This window comes from Xiphophorus maculatus, chromosome 14 (genome assembly GCF_002775205.1).
Source record: "Xiphophorus maculatus strain JP 163 A chromosome 14, X_maculatus-5.0-male, whole genome shotgun sequence".
Classification (NCBI taxonomy): domain Eukaryota; kingdom Metazoa; phylum Chordata; class Actinopteri; order Cyprinodontiformes; family Poeciliidae; genus Xiphophorus; species Xiphophorus maculatus.
In genome coordinates this window covers 21,250,942-21,268,887 of record NC_036456.1, presented here as the reverse complement: position 1 = coordinate 21,268,887, position 17,946 = coordinate 21,250,942, and the positions used below count along the sequence as shown (strand labels likewise).

The window sequence follows — 17,946 nt, the reverse complement described above, 5'->3', positions numbered from 1 at the left end:
GCTTCACAGTGACAATAATTACAGCCAAATGAAAACTTTATATTAATTTAGAGTTTAGTATCAATAAACATCCATCATGCAGATTATGTTAAAAAAACACATTTTAGGAAAAACATCTTTATTTAGAAAACATCATTTATGAAACAGCAACACAAAACATTTGATACAAAATTAAAGGAGAAACATTAAAGTAACAAAAACATTTAATAGAAATAAACAAATGTTCAAATATATTAAAATATACATTTAAATCTTTCAGGGGTCAAAGTTCAGGCTGGATCTCTGCCTGGGATCATTTATGGTCTGAACAAATCGACACACCAGACCAACACCATGTTGTTGGTCTCATCCTGCAGCCGGTTCTAAAGATGGAACCGGTTCTACAGATGGAACCGGTTCTACAGACGGAATCAGTTCTACAGACGGAACTGGTTCTACAGATGGAACCGGGTTTCGGGTCGATCTTCCTGTTCCTGTAGAGAAGAACCGGATCCGACTCCAGATCAGTTCTGCTGAAACAGATCCATTCTCTGCTCCACATGACAGACTGATGATCTGATCTGCAGGAGAGGAAACAACAGGACACAGAGGTCAAAGGTCAAAACATTTAAAATAACAACATTAATTTACTTTGTTAAACTGGTTTATAACTGAATCAATAATTGACAATAAAAATTAAAACTCTTCATCCAAACTATCAACAATGAAACTAAAATAATTTCCTGGTTGAATTAATCAGATCTTCATGTTCTGACACCAGGCTGTACTTGACCTTTGACCTTACAGACTTGCTGCTAGCTTAACAGAGTTTCACATCCTGGCTGCACCTTACGTTGCTTATGTCAGTGCTGCCTTCAATGAGTGTGGGAGATGTCGGTATCAGAGACCCGACTGGACCAGTTCTGATCAGGTGAGTCTCTCTGTTCCTCCATGTGAACCTGAATCAGTAAAACTGTTTTCCAGCTAAAATCAGGTCAGTTTAACTTCCTGATGTTTCCAGGTTGGACCTTTACATTCCTGCTGCAGTTATCAGATCAGAATGTAAAACTGAATCACTTTAGATGTGAGACCTGAAAATGTTTAGATTTGTTTAAATTGATTAAAATATTTATCTATGAAAACAGGAATCAACAGAATCACCACAGGTTCTGTACATGGTTACAAAATGTTTGTTTTTAGGGGTAAAATGAAAAAGAGTGATAGTTTTAATCCCATCCTGTCACTAAAAACTTTATTAATTTCTAAGCTAAAACCTGTCAGCAGAAACAAACATGAAGCAGAAAATGGATCCAACAAGTTCAAGCCGTTTCCTGCAGCAAAGGCCACACATCCGTTTTTACATCTCTAAGAAAAGTCAGAGGAAACTGATTCTGTGATAAAACGGCTTGCCATACCGGACTCGCCCTGTCGGAGCTGAAAACAACCATGACGTCACAGTAAGATATGAACATCTGTCTCTGGTTTCCATAGAAACACAGAGAACAACATCTGCATCAAGCAACAAACTGGAATCTGATCCAACATGAACCTCCTTTAAAATCCCCCAGAGATCTTCAGACTTTAATTAGGACATAAAGACGGACAGCGCCCAGATCTCTGAGGAGCTCACTGCGCATGTCCGGGTTCTGCTCTTCTTGTAAATCACGTGACTTCAGCAGAAGTGAAACTGAGCTGCTGGCTGTGACTGAGTTTATTTATAAAGTTTCTTCATCTGATCTGTTGAAACTCATCAGGTTGAATCTGGAAGCAGAAAAAACAACCAACTGGAATCTGTTCATGTTGACGTCACTGGAACCAGTTTGGATCAGAAACTGGAGCCTGAAGCAAACAGGAAGTCAGAAACTTTAAACTGGATTCTAGAAAACTGATGTAAACATTCATTATTTACATTCTGCTTCCTGTCGGATCCAGATCCAGATTATTAGAAAGTAGTAAACATGTGACGTCATGTAAGTGGATCCTGCTGCTGGAGTCTTCCCATGTAACGATGCTGCCACCTTGTGGCCAGAGATGAACACTGCGCTCTGTAGTTCTAGTGGATCTCAGATGGTTTGAGCTTCCAGAGAAAAGTTTCTGCATCAAACTGGGAAATGTAAAAACTATCAGGGCTGAACTGGTCTCTGATGTCACTGAAGCTGTGGATGATGTCACACCAACGGTCCAATCATCTGTTTCTAAAGCTCTGAATGACTTTGGTTCATCTTATCTAAATGTTTTAGTTTATATTCTACAAATGTTATTTGCATCTAATTGGTGTTTAATTAAGATATTTTTAGTAAACAGAGCTGATGAGTGAGTGGTGGTACTGGGAGGTGGACCGGACCGGGTCGTTGGGTTTTTCTCCTCATCAGCAGAACAGGAGGAGAGGTCAAGTGTTTAAACAGCAGATCCTGGTTGGTGACCTTTGACCCAGAAGGTGATAACATGTTTATCACAGTACCACAGTTCAGTTCTCCAGAATAAGAGTGTAACTGGACCACAGAGCAGATGTTCTGGTCCACTGAACCTCCTGGAACCAGAACCCTCCAGAGTCCAGAAAACTAACGGAACCAGGATTAGAGGTCCGATTGGTTCTGATGTTTTCTGAATGAGGAGGAATTAAATCTTTCCAAAGTGGAGATTTTTTTAAAACTCAGTTTGTCTTTTATTCCAACTCATCCATCTGTCCACTAGGGGGAGCTCGTCTTCCTGCAGCTCCAGTCCTGCAGCTTTAAGTCTCTCTGCTTCAGCTGGATCCAGTATGAACTCCCAGTATAGATCTATAGAGCTGGACTGATGACACTTTAATCATTTCATTTCAGTGTGGAGGAACAGAGACACATCTTAAAGTCAGAGGATTCTGGACTTCAATGAATGCAGGTTCAGTTTGAGATTAATGGACCAGAACACAGAGGAGGAGTCCGGCTGCATCCTGCTGCAGGTGAGTCTGGCCCCTGGGGACTGGAGTAGGAAACCCCTGGTTTAGTCTGACTGGTCAAGGTCAGAATGAAGAGCTGAACTTTCTGAGGGAACTTATTGTTTTTTCCTAAAAGTTTTTATGAACTTTATGTTTCAACTTTTTGATAATTTACTAAAATAAATGGGAAAAAGAGCAAAGTTGAATATTTTACTTTGTAGATTTCCAGGATGTTTAGCTGCAGTGTTTGTCCACCAGGTGGCAGCAGAGCCTGCAGTATTTGTCCACCAGGTGGCAGCAGAACCTGCAGTGTTTGTCCACCAGGTGGCAGCAGAGCCTGCAGTATTTGTCCACCAGGTGGCAGCAGAACCTGCAGTATTTGTCCACCAGGTGGCAGCAGAACCTGCAGTATTTGTCCACCAGGTGGCAGCAGAACCTGCAGTATTTGTCCACCAGGTGGCAGCAGAACCTGGATCGTCTGTAGAAATCTCAGCCTTTCATCTTTTCATTCTGCTGAACTTCAGGAAAGTTGAAACATTTTAAATGTTCTAAAAATCTTCATGATGATAAAAGATGTTTGTCTCAGCAGGTTTATTGATGGATTATTGATCCTCTGGTTGATCAGACATGATGTCTTTAACTCACTGATGGTTGATGGTGAAAACATGAAGGACTCTTAAAGCTGCAGCTGGAGCTCAGAGGAAACCAACTGGATCTAAACCAGTCAAATCCTCCAGTCTGATCCAGGCAGAGTCACTGGGAGAACTGGAGTCCAGACCCACTGGGACTGGTCAGATGTCCTTCATCACAGATCATCATCATCATCATCATCACAGATGTTCTGTCTGGTTCTGATCCATCTTATGTTTTATTATTTCGTTTTTTCTAACATGTTTTATGCTAACTTAGCATCGCTGCTAACCATTAGCCTTCCTGTTAGCAGGAGCTTCAGATGAAGCTTGAAACGAGGCCACATGATCAATGACATCACTTCCTGTCCAAACCTGCTGCCGTCTCTTCTGCTGAACTGCTGGCATTGTTTCAAAAATTCACATTTTGGAAAATATTTTTAACAATAAGTAAAAACACAAAGTGAATTTTTATTTTTTATGTTTATTTTTTCTTGATATAAACAGAAATAAACAGCTGCTCTGCTGTTTGGGTTGGTTCCGACTCAATGAATATGAAAATATTTTAACTTCTAATCAATTATTATTATGATTCACTTTTGCATAAATGTTGATTTTCTGCCATTTTATTTTCTATTTTCCATTTTTAAATCAAATATTTTCATAAAAATCTTGATGCCATTCAGAAACTTTAGCAGAGGAAACGCCAAAGCTGAGCTGCATAGGAACACATCATATCTGACCTTTGACCTTTGACACGTCCTTTAGTTCCTCCCACCATTAAACTATTTAACATTTAGATTGTTACTGAAACCTGGACTGTTGCTGACATCTTGCTCTGCTGTTTATCTGAAGCTGTTTGGATGATTTTCACTGCAAGTCAAAATATAATTTAGTTAAATTTAGTTAAAAGTCAGAAAAGATTCTTAGATAATCCAGAGTAGATTAAAGAAAAGTCATAACTTTAATGTTTTCCTCCATCATGAAGATGTTTCTGGTTTTTCTCCAACAAACTGGTGAAACCAGAAACTGAACATCTGGACTCAGATTAAAGTCATAAAGACGAATAAAATGACTTCATGCTGTTTGGACTGGATTTTATTCAGGAATATCAGAGGAAAATGAAGATACATGCCGCACTTTTCAGATTATTTATAAAAACATTTTAATTCTCCTTCCACTTAATTATTATTCAATAATAAAACATAAAATTGTTCAAAATAAATGTAGGTCATTTTTCAGCTGCTGCATTTTGTGATTATTGATTTATAATTGATTATTTTAAAGGGACATTTCACACATTTTACAACTAAAATACATTTTCAAAAAATGTTCTTGTGGTTTATTGTTTAATATAACAAATTAAGACAAACAAAAATAAAAGTGAAGAACCAACCAGAACCAACCAGAACCAACTGGACCAACTAACAGAAATAAAACTCCCAGATTATTTATCTAATATTGATGTTCTGAATCCACAGACTCTTAATTTAACTTTAACTGCAGTTTATCACAGATTCTTTAAATATAAAATCAATAAACAACCTGAAGGATCAGCTTTACTTTCACACACTGGGGGATTTTTTTAGTTTTAACAGGTTTGTTCTGCGGTTCTGGTTCAGTTTTTCTCACCTGCTGCTGTGAATAAAAGTTTCCACTGGTGAACCGCAGACAGACAGACAGACAGACAGACAGACAGACAGACAGACAGACAGACAGGCAGGCAGGCAGGCAGACAGACAGACAGACAGACAGACAGACAGACAGACAGACAGACAGACAGACAGGCAGGCAGGAACATCATGTTTGTTAGCAACAAGCTGCAGAACCGCAGGTTAAACTGGTTAAACTGGTTCCACAGGTCAACCTGGTTCAACAGGTTAAACTGGTTAAACTGGTTAAACAAGTTAAACAAGTTAAACTGGTTCAACAGGTTAAACTGGTTAAACTGGTTCAACAGGCTTTGAGGTTTTAACAGTTCAGACATTTCAAATAAAAACAGTGAATTACTGAAAACATGAGACTGAAACATTAAATACATTCATTTGGTTCTACAGACAGATAAATATTCACCAGGAGTCAATCGATCATTCTGGGCTTTAACTAGGCCGGTGGAGGTTCCTGCTGGACCTGGAGGATTACCTCAGGGTGGAATAAACTACTTTTGGTTCTGGTTTATAATCTGAAAAGAAAAACATGAAATCAAATCAAAAATAAACCAAAATGAACCTGAACTGTTTGGTTCATAATGAGAATCGACTGGAATGGAAACGATTCACAGTTCATGTGATTGAACTGAAATAAAATAATTCAGTTTATTTAAAGGACCACAGAAACATGTTATCACTTTAATACATGATATGAATAAATGAACTGAAACTTAATCTATAATCATCTCATCATGTTTTTTAGCTTCATTTTGGTAAATTTGTAGATTTTTTCATGAACTTTCCAGAATAAATGATTTATTTATTTTCAAGCTGTTGCTTGTTGGAGCTTCAGTTCAAGCTGTTTTGATGCAAATATTTATTTTAAAGCTTATGCCTTTATTTATTATTAGTAATAAGAGCAGAAATCAGGAGCACAATGCTTTTATTTTGTAATAGAAAGCAGCAGGCTTCACAAATCTGCATTAAATAATTTATTTTTCTGAGTGAATCTAGTTTTATTCAACATCAATATTTTCTGATTTTTTTCCATTTCAGATTAAAGATCAGAATAAGAAGATTAATTTGTGCTCAGTTATGTATTTAGAGAAGTTTTACCTCTTTTCCTGGTTTCTCTGATGATTATCTGCCCATAACTGACTTCATCTGTCGTCACCGTGGAAACGACTGCAGACGGATCGCTTCCTGAAAAATTAACAATAAGAGGCTTAAAAAAAATGCAACAATCAATCAATCAATCAATCAATCAATCAATCAATCAATCAATCAATCAATCAATCAATCAATCAGATTTTATTTGTATCACTTTTCAGCTTAAGGAAGTTCAAAATGCTTTACATCATAGAAACATATAAAATGTTGATCCATTTTTCCTTCATGATGTTTCAGTTTGTTTTTCCAGATTTAAAGGCTCTCAGTGTTTCGGCTGTTTTACATTTTTACAGAAGTTTGTTCCAGATCTGTGCTGCATAGAAGCTGAATATTACAAAACATCGACCGTCATTAAATGCAGATGTATAAATAAATAGAACTGACTCACAGCTTCACACAAAATAAAGAGTTAAAGGCAAAATCTTTGCTTCTTATTAAGATATTTTTTAAATTAATCTTTATTAGAATATTTTTATCTTCTGCTTTGCATTTTAATCTGAACTTCTACTTATTGTTCTTTTTTCAGAATAAAATGAATCTTAAAGCTAATTTGACCAAAGTTTAAACAACCTGGTTCTGAAACAAACATATTTATACTTATTTTTAAGATACTTTCATTATTTTATTAGTCATTTGTTCTACTTCTCATTTTTCCTTCTTACTGTTTTACTTTTTGATAGTTTTACTTCTCTTTGTTATTCTTCCATTTTTATTAGTTATTAGTTTAACCGAGTTTGTTGTATAAAGTATTTTAATTGAAAGTTCAGCTTTAGGATAAAAACACTAAACATGCAGTTTTATTAACTTTAACATATTTAAAGTGGAGTTCATCACAATTAAATGCAGACCCCGATAGGTTTACATAGCACCGGATGCTAACGCTAGCTCGGCCGTGGGACTCCTGCATGATACTATCAGCAACAACCAGAACAAGTTCACATCGTCTCTGGGGACTTTAATCATGCTGATCTGAAATCAGTCCTCCCCAAACTCCATCAACACATAAAGTGCACAACCAGGGGGGATAAAACTCTGGACAAGCTGGACACAAACATCAGACAAGCATACAGGGCTAAACCCTTAGCACACCTTGGCCAGTCTGATCACGTGTCCCTGCTACTGATCCCTGCTTACACCCCCTTGCGGAAACGTGTCCCCAGTACAACCCGGACTGTCACCATCTGGCTTGAGGATGCCTCTCACCAACTACAGGACTGCTTCCAGAGAACTGACTGGGAGGTTTTTTCACATCAGCACCTGGAGAACTACACCTCAGCAGTCTTGGACTACATCAGGTTCTGCACGGACAATGTCACCAGGAACAGACTCATGAGGATCTATCCGAATAGGAAACCCTGGATGACTAAGGAGGTCCGGGGCCTCTTGAAAGCCAGGAACGCTGCTTTCAGGTCTGGGGACAAAGCACTCTACAGTTCTGCCAGAGCCAACCTGAGAAGAGGCATCTGCCAAGCTAAGGCATCATACAGAGGGAGAATAGAGAAGCAGCTCAGGAGCAACAACACCAGGCAGGTGTGGCAGGGTGTCCAGCACATTACAAGATACAGATCCAGCAACCAGCCATGCACGGAGGGAACCACTTCCCTGGCAGAGGAGATGAATATCTTTTTTGCCCGCTTTGAGGCGACACCTACCACAGCTCCATCACAGCTGCCTGTCCACAGCAGCTCTGCTCTCAGAGTAGAGGAGTGTGAGGTGAGGCAGGTGATGAGGAAGGTGAACCCAAGGAAGGCTGCGGGACCTGACGGTGTGTCGGGACGGGTGCTTAAAGACTGTGCAGACCAACTGGCTGGAATCTTCACAAAGATTTTTAACCAGTCCCTGTCTCAAGCCACTGTCCCTCCCTGCCTAAAGTCCTCTACCATTGTCCCCCTGCCGAAAAGAACCAACATCAACACCCTGAACGACTACCGTCCAGTGGCACTCACACCGATCATCATGAAGTGCTTGGAGAGACTGGTGCGGAGTCACATCCTCGCTGGCCTGCCTGCTGAGCTGGACCCTCTCCAATTTGCCTACAAAGCAAAGAGGTCCACAGAGGACGCTGTATCCACAGCACTTCATGCTGCCCTGACCCACTTAGAGAAGCAGGGGAGCTACGTCAGAATGCTCTTCGTGGACTTCAGCTCAGCATTTAATACTAAACTTCCCCAACGTCTGGTGTCCAAGCTAGCAAACCTTGGGCTCCCATCAGCCACCTGCAGTTGGATCCTGGACTTCCTAACAGGTTGGCCCCAGAGGGTCAGACTGGGCCCCCACACCTCCACTGCTCTGAGCCTGAACACCGGATCGCCACAGGGCTGCGTGCTCAGCCCACTTCTCTACACCCTCTACACTCATGACTGTGTCTCCAACCACCTCAGCAACAAGATCATAAAGTTTGCAGATGGCACGACTGTTGTTGGTCTCATCTCAGGCGGGAAGGGGGAGCTGGAGTACAGGGATGAGGTGAAGCGGCTGTCAGAGTGGTGCAAAGTCAATAACCTGCTCCTCAACACCTCCAAAACAAAGGAGCTGGTGATCGACTTCAGGAAGAACAAAACGGACATCCAGCCTCTCACCATCAGTGGGACCTGTGTGGAGAGGGTCCCAGTGTTCAGGTTTCTGGGCATGGAGTTGGAGGACAAGCTAACCTGGAGCACCAACACCAAGGAGCTGCTGAAGAAGGCACAGCAGAGACTGTACTTTCTGAGAATACTCAAGAAGAACCGTCTCCCCTCAGACCTGCTGCAGGCCTTCTATCACTGCTCCATAGAGAGTGTGCTCACGTACGGTCTGTGTGTCTGGTACGGCAGCAGCACATCCGCGGACAAGAAGGCGCTCCAGAGGGTTGTTGGGGCAGCAGAGAGAACCATAGGCTGCCCCCTCCCCACTATGGAACAGATTTACACTTCCAGGCTCCACAAGAAAGTTTTGGACATTTTAAATGACTCTTCACACCCTGGCCATGGTCTCTTCCAGCTGCTGCCATCAGGCAAGAGATACAGAGCAATAAAAACCAGGACAAATCGCCTAAAAAACAGTTTTTACCCGATGGCAATCATGGCACTAAATTCAAAGGCATAAGAACTTCTGCTCTTGACACCACTTTGTTAAAAATGTAAATTCTGTTGCGACACCTCCAGGCGCTGCAACCATCTTCTGATGTCTATTTATTTCTCATTTTGTACTATTTATTTCTTTATCTTTGTATATTATGTATATACACATAACCTGCATCTTAACTCGAGTCGAGCAAATCTCAATCTGTAATCTGTTGATGACAATGACAAATAAATCTGATCTTATCTAAAATATTGTCATGTATAGTTTAAGATTAGATCATCTTTAAATGTTAAATTTTCTCCTCTTTCCCTTCAGCTCTGGAAGTGCTGAGAATATTGAACTTGCAGACATCAGTTTTATTATTTATGATAATTATAACATCATTTATATCACTGGTCTCTGATTCCTAAATTCATTTAAATGAGAATTAATTCAATCATAAACTGACAGAAAGTCCAGTTTGGTAATATTCTCAGTTTGTAAAATCATAAATGAACATGAAGATGATCATCTGATGATTCTGCTGAGCTGCTCTGTCACTATAACTGAGAAAACCTGAACAAAAAGCCACCAGAAGGTTTTTGCTCTCATTCATACAGGATTGAGTCCAATTCAGTCTAAAGACAAAAAAAGACAAAATTTTAAAAATCAAGTAATTTTTACCTTCAGCTGTTATGAAAATGATTTATATATAAAATGACTTTAAAAGAAATTTGAGTTTGTAATTTGAAGCCTTGAAATTGGCCTCTGTCCCTTTAAGAAGCTCCTAATCTTTCCAACACTTCAGTTCATCGTCACAACAATGCTTCTCCATTATGCCTTTTCCAGCTGTTCTTAGGAGCGTTGCTCTGAGCAGCAGCTCAGCAGCTCCAGCAGGTGTTTGCTAATTGCTGCTGGCTAGTCTGAAGGAGCTGCTCTGTGAGGCAGAAACCTGGAAATTGCAGCCAATGGGAGGAGCTGCAGCCAAAGGCGGGGCTAGGCCCACCCAGGCGTTTTGCACAGCTGGATGGTTGCCATGGAGATTATGAAGGAACCATGGCAACAATCCAGGTATGTTTTTGATGAAGGAATAAATTTATAATATGATGTAAAGCTAAAAATATATAGATTTGATTCTGTTCCTTTAAATATTGTGCAGACTTTGGTTCAGGATGAAACCAACTTAAAACTTTTCTGTTTATTTAAAACTTCCTCATATCTGTGGCTAACAGCGTTAGCATTTATCACTCTGTGTTTTTAATACTTATGATAAAATCAATCTATGGTTTAAATTGAAATGTAATTAAAGCTCTGAGGGAATCAAGATGGAATTTGGCTTCAATTCTCCATCTGACCATCAGATCCATCATTTCCTCTGTTTCCTAAACAAACGGATCCGATTCTCTGGTCAGAGACGATGGAGGGAATCACACGTTTTCCGTCAGGTTGGTGATTTACAGATCAACCTTTGATTGGAAAGTGACATCAGACACTTTCAGGTTGTTGTGAAGACAAAGTTTCTAAATGAAACTCTGATCATTTCCTGCTTCATGACGATCAGGAGGCGTCTGCCTCACTTCAGTGGTATGTTCTCTTGTTTCTCCCATTTTGAAGAGTTTTCTTGTTGGGCTCAAAAGCTACAGCGGTGTTTGTAGTGAGGCGAAACTCAAAGCAGCAGCTCAAGGCCTTTTAGAGGCGTTTCTGTCTAAACCAGAGTCTGTTGGCTGCAGCAGCTGCAGCAGCAGCTGCAGCAGCTGCTGTCTGAGCTTCGTCACTCTGGTTCCCCTCAGGCGGCGACTCTTCCCAGGTACGGAGCCACTGAACCTTTAGCTCCAGCTCAGAAGACCTGAGGGCCCTCGTGTCTTTAAACGCATCCTACTCCATTACATCAATGGAAACACACCAGTAACAGACCACACTGCCCAGTAGGAGGCCGAGTGGCTGCATACTGGGTCAACTGTTAAAGATATTAAGTTCATAAACTTAATAATCGCTCTCAAATTAAAGGTTGATATCTTCTGAATGGTTTCATGTTAAAACTCAGTCCTGCTCTTTAAGGTACGGCTGCCAGGAGTGCCAGGGTTTGTGGAGAGCAGGGTTAGTCACGAGAACATGTCTGACTCTCAGCAGCGGAAACCACAATGCATTTCACCTCTGTTTACTCAATGTCACACGTTCACATCAAAGCAAGACGCAAACAGTTTCTCAAGTTGGAACGGAATCAACAGCGACGAAGTCCAAACCACAGAGCGACCAAACGGCAGCAGCTCAACCAGCCTCTGATGAGAAACGCTGCTGTCGTCCTGATGGCGTGAGAAGATCACATGACCAACCACCCAACGGAAGAATGAAGACCAACCGGGTCAGAACATGGAGATACTGGGGCAATAAACATTAATGAAGACAAGAAGAACTTTGTTAAAGCTAAATGTTCCTCTACTGGTGAATATTTCATTATTATGAGAAATAAAACTTCAGTTGATGGAACTGAGGCGGTTCTGAGTTATGGAGAGAAAATCAGATGAAAACATTCAATGGAAAAATAACTTAATAGTTTGGATATTTTAAAGTTATGATCAGTTCAGTTTAGTAAAAACATAAAAAACTTTCAGCTGATTTGATCAATTTAAAAGAAAATATTCTTATATCTATTGGATCAATATTGGAGGATATTAAACTTTACAAAAGTAAAGTTTGTTGTTGGTTAAAACAAAGTTAATGTTACAACATGAAGGACAAAATGGCTCCTTATCAGCTGCAACGTTTCAAACTGCAGAAAACTTTTTATACTTTTCACAGATTATGAGGAGAATATTGTAAAGTTTGGAGCTTTTCTAGGATGAGAAACGGAGAAGATCTTTGACCAAACAGACCCAGAGTCTGAAATCAGATTTTATATGGTGGAAAACCAGGTGATGGTAGTTTAGTTAGTTAACTATTAATAGTTAACATTACCTCTAAAGCTCATCATAGCATCGACTGTTATAACTTCGTTCTCTACATGAACATCATGAAATATGATAAAAAGTCTCAAACAGCCACATCATGTCCAGATTAAAGAAGTTCAGGACCAGATGGAGATAAAGTTATGATCAGAGTTATGATGACATTATGGCTCTGAGGCTCCAGAGAAACTCAGATCATCCAAAATGGAGGAAACCTGGAGGAGTGAAGATCCTCCCAGGAGAGACTGACAGAAATCAGATCAAGTCTTTTCTCCAGTCTAACCAGTTACCATCTGGTTCTGGTCGGGTTCTTTGTGTCTCCACTGCTTGAGATTCTCACTATGTGGGCGTGAAAATGACTGTGGGTGGAAATGTGTGAACATGGAGCCACTGAGGTCTCTGTGAGCAGGACTCCACTTTTACAACATCTGTTTCTGTTTTAACCTGCATGTTCCCTCAGACGGCCAGTTTCTCCAAAGTCTCAGTTTCTTCCTCTGACCCTGCATGACCTCGTCCATCACAACCTGTTGGACCTCAAGGTCTGACCAACGGCTACAGTCTGGTCCTGGATTAAAGATGGCGGCTCAGATGTTGCTGTTGTTATAAGTACTGAAGCCAAAACCAATCAACAGTCTGCTGCCAATCACATTGATCGGAGGCAATACCAGCTTTTACCAGTTGTTTCAGAAACAGGAAGGAACCATGAAGGATCTGGAATGGAGACGAATCTGTCTGAGGTTAACTGGGGAAAAACCAGTTAAAGCCAAAATCCCAATCCAGAAGATCCCAGAGGAAACCAGAACAATGTTTTAATCTCTGCAGACCTCATGGCCTCAGTAAAGGTCAGAGGTCGTTACTCAACAATATGGAAGACAGACTGAGGCAAAAACTGCCTCCATCCGGGAGTTCAAAGGTCAGAGTCACTGGAGACCCAACAGAACACAAAGACCAAAAACCTCTTGATGATCCTAAAGGAGTCTGAGGAAATGTTCTGATCAGACAGAACTGGATCTTTCTACAACGTTTGAATCAAGTTGGATCTGCTGTGGAACCAGAACATCAGAACCAGAACATCAGAACCAGAACATCAGAACCAGAACATCAGATTCACTCAGAGACATTTCTCTGAATCTACCAGCTTCACCACACAGACCTGCTAACCAATCAGAATCAGAGTAAAGGCGGCTAAACTTTGACTCATATCCAGCAGTGGGTCCGTGTGGCGTTCAGGGTCTCTGTTTCTCATACTGGGAATGAACAGTAATGAATGGTTCCTCTTCAGACTTTGGTTCCCGCCTGATTTCATGCGGAGCTGCAGCAGGTGGAAACGCTGCATGTTGCCAGTAAAACAGTGGAAACTGTGAAGCTTTGATGCTGGAACTAAAAGACGTTTCGCATCATTTGAGGTAAAAAGTGAAGCTGCTGGGAATCAGATGTTACAGAAACCTGCCAGTCCTGAGCATCAGAGTCATTAATGTTCATGATGAAACTCATGTCAGGGATTTTACTAGAATATTTTGGCTCATCAACAGAAAGTCAATGACTTCTGGACAGTTTACAGCTCTAGATGCTCTAGATCTAGACGCTGGTTGTGAACAGTTAAACCAGTTCAAGCTGGGAGGGATTATGGGTAATGCCCAGGGGTCAAAGTGCACAGGGCCCTAAAGCCTGGAGTCCAAAGAATCCCTTACAGGCTCACACTGGGTTTGTTCATCTCCTTTATTGTCCATTTGGATCAACAAATTCAGCAGAATCTATAATTTAAGAAGATTTTTAAAATGTTCTGCTGGAGTTTTTAACAATGTTTGGATGACTGGAGTTAGACACTAAAGTATTTTATCAATCTGGGCCCCGGAGCCACAAAGATTGTGCAGTTAAGGTTTATTTTTATATAATATCATGTAAAGTGTTAAAACTGCGTCTCACACAGTATCTCTGTCCTGATGGAGGAAAAACACTCAGACTCTTTCAGTCCTGGTTATAGATGACGCTACATGTGACAGCAGTTAAACCCAAAGCTATTTAATAAAACATTAAAACAGTTTTACTGTCTAAGTCTAGTTCAATCTTTCCTCAGGTGAATCTGTTCAGAGCTTCGGCTTGTGAACCTTCAGCTGAGACACAGAAACAGGAAACTGGACGACCGCAGAGTCTGTTAGACCCAGTTAGCAGCAAAACCACAAACTGCTGCAAACGGTTCAACACAAACAACAACTTTTACTGTACAAAACATAAATATAAATATAAACATAAATATAAATATAAACATAAATATAAACATAAATATAAATATAAATAAAACATAAATATAACCATAAATATAAATAAAACATAAATATAAATATAAATAAAACATAAATATAAATATAAATATAAATATAACTATAAACAAAAATATAAATATAACTATAACTATAAATATAAATAGAAATATAACTATAAATATAAATAGAAATATAACTATAAATATAAATATAAATAAAACATAAATATAAATATAAATATAACTATAAATATTCTGTACTTTAAGAACCGAACAGCAACATCACTAACTGACCCAACAGTCTGGAAACAGAATCCTATCAGAACAGAAACAACAATTTAATACATTTATTATGTTATAGTGTTAAATTGATAAATAGGTTAATTGATATTCATACAAGTTAATTCAAAATATTTACATCAATAAATTATATTTTTTATGTTCTAAATGGTTTAAATAGTAAAACTATTTATTTGTTTGATGTTTAAAACCTGCAGGCTGAACAGAGAATTAGTTATAATCAATAAACATCTGAATAAAACCTGATTCTGTTATTTAATTTATTTACTTTATTTAGTTTATCTAGTTTGTTTAGATTATCTAGTTTATTTAATTTATTTAGTTTTCTATCAGTCTAAAAGTTTGTGGCTCCAGAAAACTAACAAATACAAGAAAACATTTTACCTCCGTTTGGTTTGTCTTTCTGTTGTTTCCTCTGGAATATTTGAACATCAGTGTAAGTTAAACTTTCCTCTCCATCCTCCTGATCATCTGGAAAAATTAATCAATATATAGTTGAAAGATGTACAGATGAATAAAAAAAAGAACTTTTGCAAATATGGACTTGAAAATAAAAACTCACACCTAAAATAATTGACATTGATCTCACCTTTAGATTTCCTGTTAATGTGACGTTTGACCAGTAGAACCAGTAGAACCAGTAGAACCAGAACAACACCAGCTAGAGGCAAGAGACCATAGAGGAGAAACTGGGAGGAAGATGGAGGAGTGGAGGAGATTCTCTCTGAAATGAATCAAAGGTAATAATTTATTTCTTGTCTCCTGATGAAGGTTGAAGCAGACAGAGAAGCTGCTGACCTCTGACCTTTGACAGAGATCCTGCTGGATGGAGACTCTTCATGACGGCTGATGTTACATTTATAGAGGCCTTCATCAGATTTCTTCACTGAGTTGAGAATCTTGTTGCCAGTAGTTTCATCACCAATGAAGGAGCCATCTTTATAGAAAGCAGCTGGGAGGTTGTGGGTTGGATTCTTTGCTCTGCAGCTCAGAGTGACGTCATCTCCCTCCATCACAGGGAGGACAGGACTCTGCAGGATCACTGATCCACCTCAACACAGAGACAAACTACAGCATTTCATCCATTTCCACACAGCTTCAGCAACACTAACTCCACAGTCTGATCTTACCAGAGACAGAGAGCTGGATGCTGCTGCTGCTGCTGGAGGATCCAGACATGGACTCACACCAGTACAGACCAGTATCCTCTGGGAGAAGGTAGTTCATGTTACATGTAGAACCATCAGCTTCTCCCCATCCATCTTTACACTCAGTCCTGGTTCCTCTGGTCGTGTTTCTCCTCACAGTCCATCCATCAGATCTGTTTTCATCCTCACAGATCAGAGTCACTGATTCTCCTCTAAAGAACTGAGATCTGCTGGGATTCACAGTCAGACGAACTGGGAGGACTGGAAAATAAAATCATCATATCAGTTTTAAAATGTTGCATTGTATTTAATTGTTTAAATCAGGATTTGTTTCATTTCTCTTTCTGAAACATTTTGTTGGAACATTTAAAGTTAATATTACAGAGTATAACCAACCTTCAGCCTCTGTGCAGGAAACCAAGAAGGTCAGAACTAAAGAAAAATGAACATTTTTAGTTCAAGATCTGAAACAATTTACAATCTGAAAAACTTGAATGTCAAACAGAAAATCTATAAATTTATAAATCTGCTCATTTTCTTTGATGCTCTGATTTCTGAACGGATTAAAAATAAAACCCTGAGAATCATGAAAGCCAGCAGCAGTTTGACCCAAACGGATCATAAAGTGTTTGTACTTACAGAGTGAAGCTGGTAGAGATGTTGGTCTCATCGTAGCTCTGACTGATCAGTTCAGCTTCAGTTCAGCTGCTGTTACTGAGCTGAACCCGCCTCCTTCCTCCACATCAAGGGATCAGAGCAGCAGACAAACCTTCACAGGATGAAACTCACATTTCACTCAGGAACCACCTTAATAACAGCAATGAAAAGCAGGACAGTGTTTACTATTGTTTATATTCAATACTAAATGGAAATGTGTCCAAATATCTGACATAAATGATTCACTACATTAGTACAATTGGACGAAGGATGTTGAACATGGAGATGTTGTAGAGGAGGGACAGAGGAAACCAGAGAAGGTTCCTGATGTAGATCAGTGGAGCCCAAAGTGGGTCCTGGAGGCCCGGCATCCTGCAGGTTCTGGTTCCCTCCCTGCTGGTACCAACAACCTTTCAGCAGGTCAAAGTTCATCTTAGGCCTCTAATGATCATCGTTGGATCCAGGTGAGTTAAACCAGGGAGAGACTAAAACATGCAGGATGCCGGACCTCCAGAACCTCCAGAACCTCCAGAACCTCCAGAACCCACTTTGGACCCCCTGATGTAGAGAGAGAGGAGATAAAGGAGGACAGAAGATGGAGAAAGAGGATCTGCTGTGGCGCCCCCTGGTGGGAGCTGCTGGAAAGAGATGTTCAGGAAGACAAAGTGAATAACAGAAAAAAACCTTCATGGTTTATTATATGAACATTAATTAGGATATCAGACAAATATTAGTTTATATAAATTATTGTTGTCTATTTTCACAGAAATTTATCCATGTACTGCATGTGTGTCAATCTGCTCATTGTGATGGACTTTTGTCAAACGGTTCCATCATTTAATTGGATTAATCCCAATTAATCAGAACGTTTATCTTTCTAAGTCCGATATGTAAATAAGCATCTTTCAGAAATGTTGTCCTGCTAAACCCCAAAGAGAAACTTACTCAACTACACATTCATACAACTAGTAGCAACTTGTTCAGTTTGGGGTTTTTAGGTCATTAGATTTTATTTTCTAGTTCTTGGATCCTTCACCCCTCACTGATGCCACCCTGGGAAACTACCCATGTAGCCCAAATCCCAAACTGCCACTGAATGCATGTTTTCTAAAAATTGTTCAATAAAATGTTTTATTGTTTTAGGCCGAATAATGTCTGAAGATTCTCACTTTTCCAAGTTTTTATATTCAGGAAGATTTAAAAGAAGTTATTTTGTTTTAAGTATTAATTGATAAATGTTCTTCTTC

At 39.5% G+C, this 17,946-nt stretch overlaps 1 protein-coding gene and 1 long non-coding RNA gene across 3 annotated transcripts in view; one reads left to right on the top strand and one right to left on the bottom strand.

The window, feature by feature from the left end:
- On the top strand, positions 1 to 4,657 carry LOC111611044. The gene is made up of 4 exons (XR_002753869.1): positions 1 to 597; positions 787 to 910; positions 2,802 to 2,920; positions 3,486 to 4,657. It is a non-coding gene; the product is annotated as an uncharacterized LOC111611044 (long non-coding RNA).
- Positions 4,658 to 4,896: 239 nt separating this feature from the next.
- The window catches only part of LOC111611035 (high affinity immunoglobulin gamma Fc receptor I-like), a 43,174-nt gene continuing 30,124 nt past the window's right edge, over positions 4,897 to 17,946 (bottom strand). Inside the window, exons 3-10 of one of the 2 annotated variants that reach the window (XM_023346647.1) lie at positions 16,682 to 16,849; positions 16,439 to 16,474; positions 16,025 to 16,303; positions 15,700 to 15,945; positions 15,484 to 15,618; positions 15,279 to 15,365; positions 6,291 to 6,377; positions 4,897 to 5,707 (exon numbers count right to left, since the gene is read on the bottom strand). In XM_023346647.1, the coding sequence (XP_023202415.1) occupies positions 5,664 to 5,707; positions 6,291 to 6,377; positions 15,279 to 15,365; positions 15,484 to 15,618; positions 15,700 to 15,945; positions 16,025 to 16,303; positions 16,439 to 16,474; positions 16,682 to 16,712 (945 nt within the window). In that variant the 5' untranslated portion in view covers positions 16,713 to 16,849 and the 3' untranslated portion in view covers positions 4,897 to 5,663. The remainder of the gene's footprint in view (positions 5,708 to 6,290; positions 6,378 to 15,278; positions 15,366 to 15,483; positions 15,619 to 15,699; positions 15,946 to 16,024; positions 16,304 to 16,438; positions 16,475 to 16,681; positions 16,850 to 17,946) is intronic. The other variant, XM_023346648.1, reaches the window with a different exon arrangement.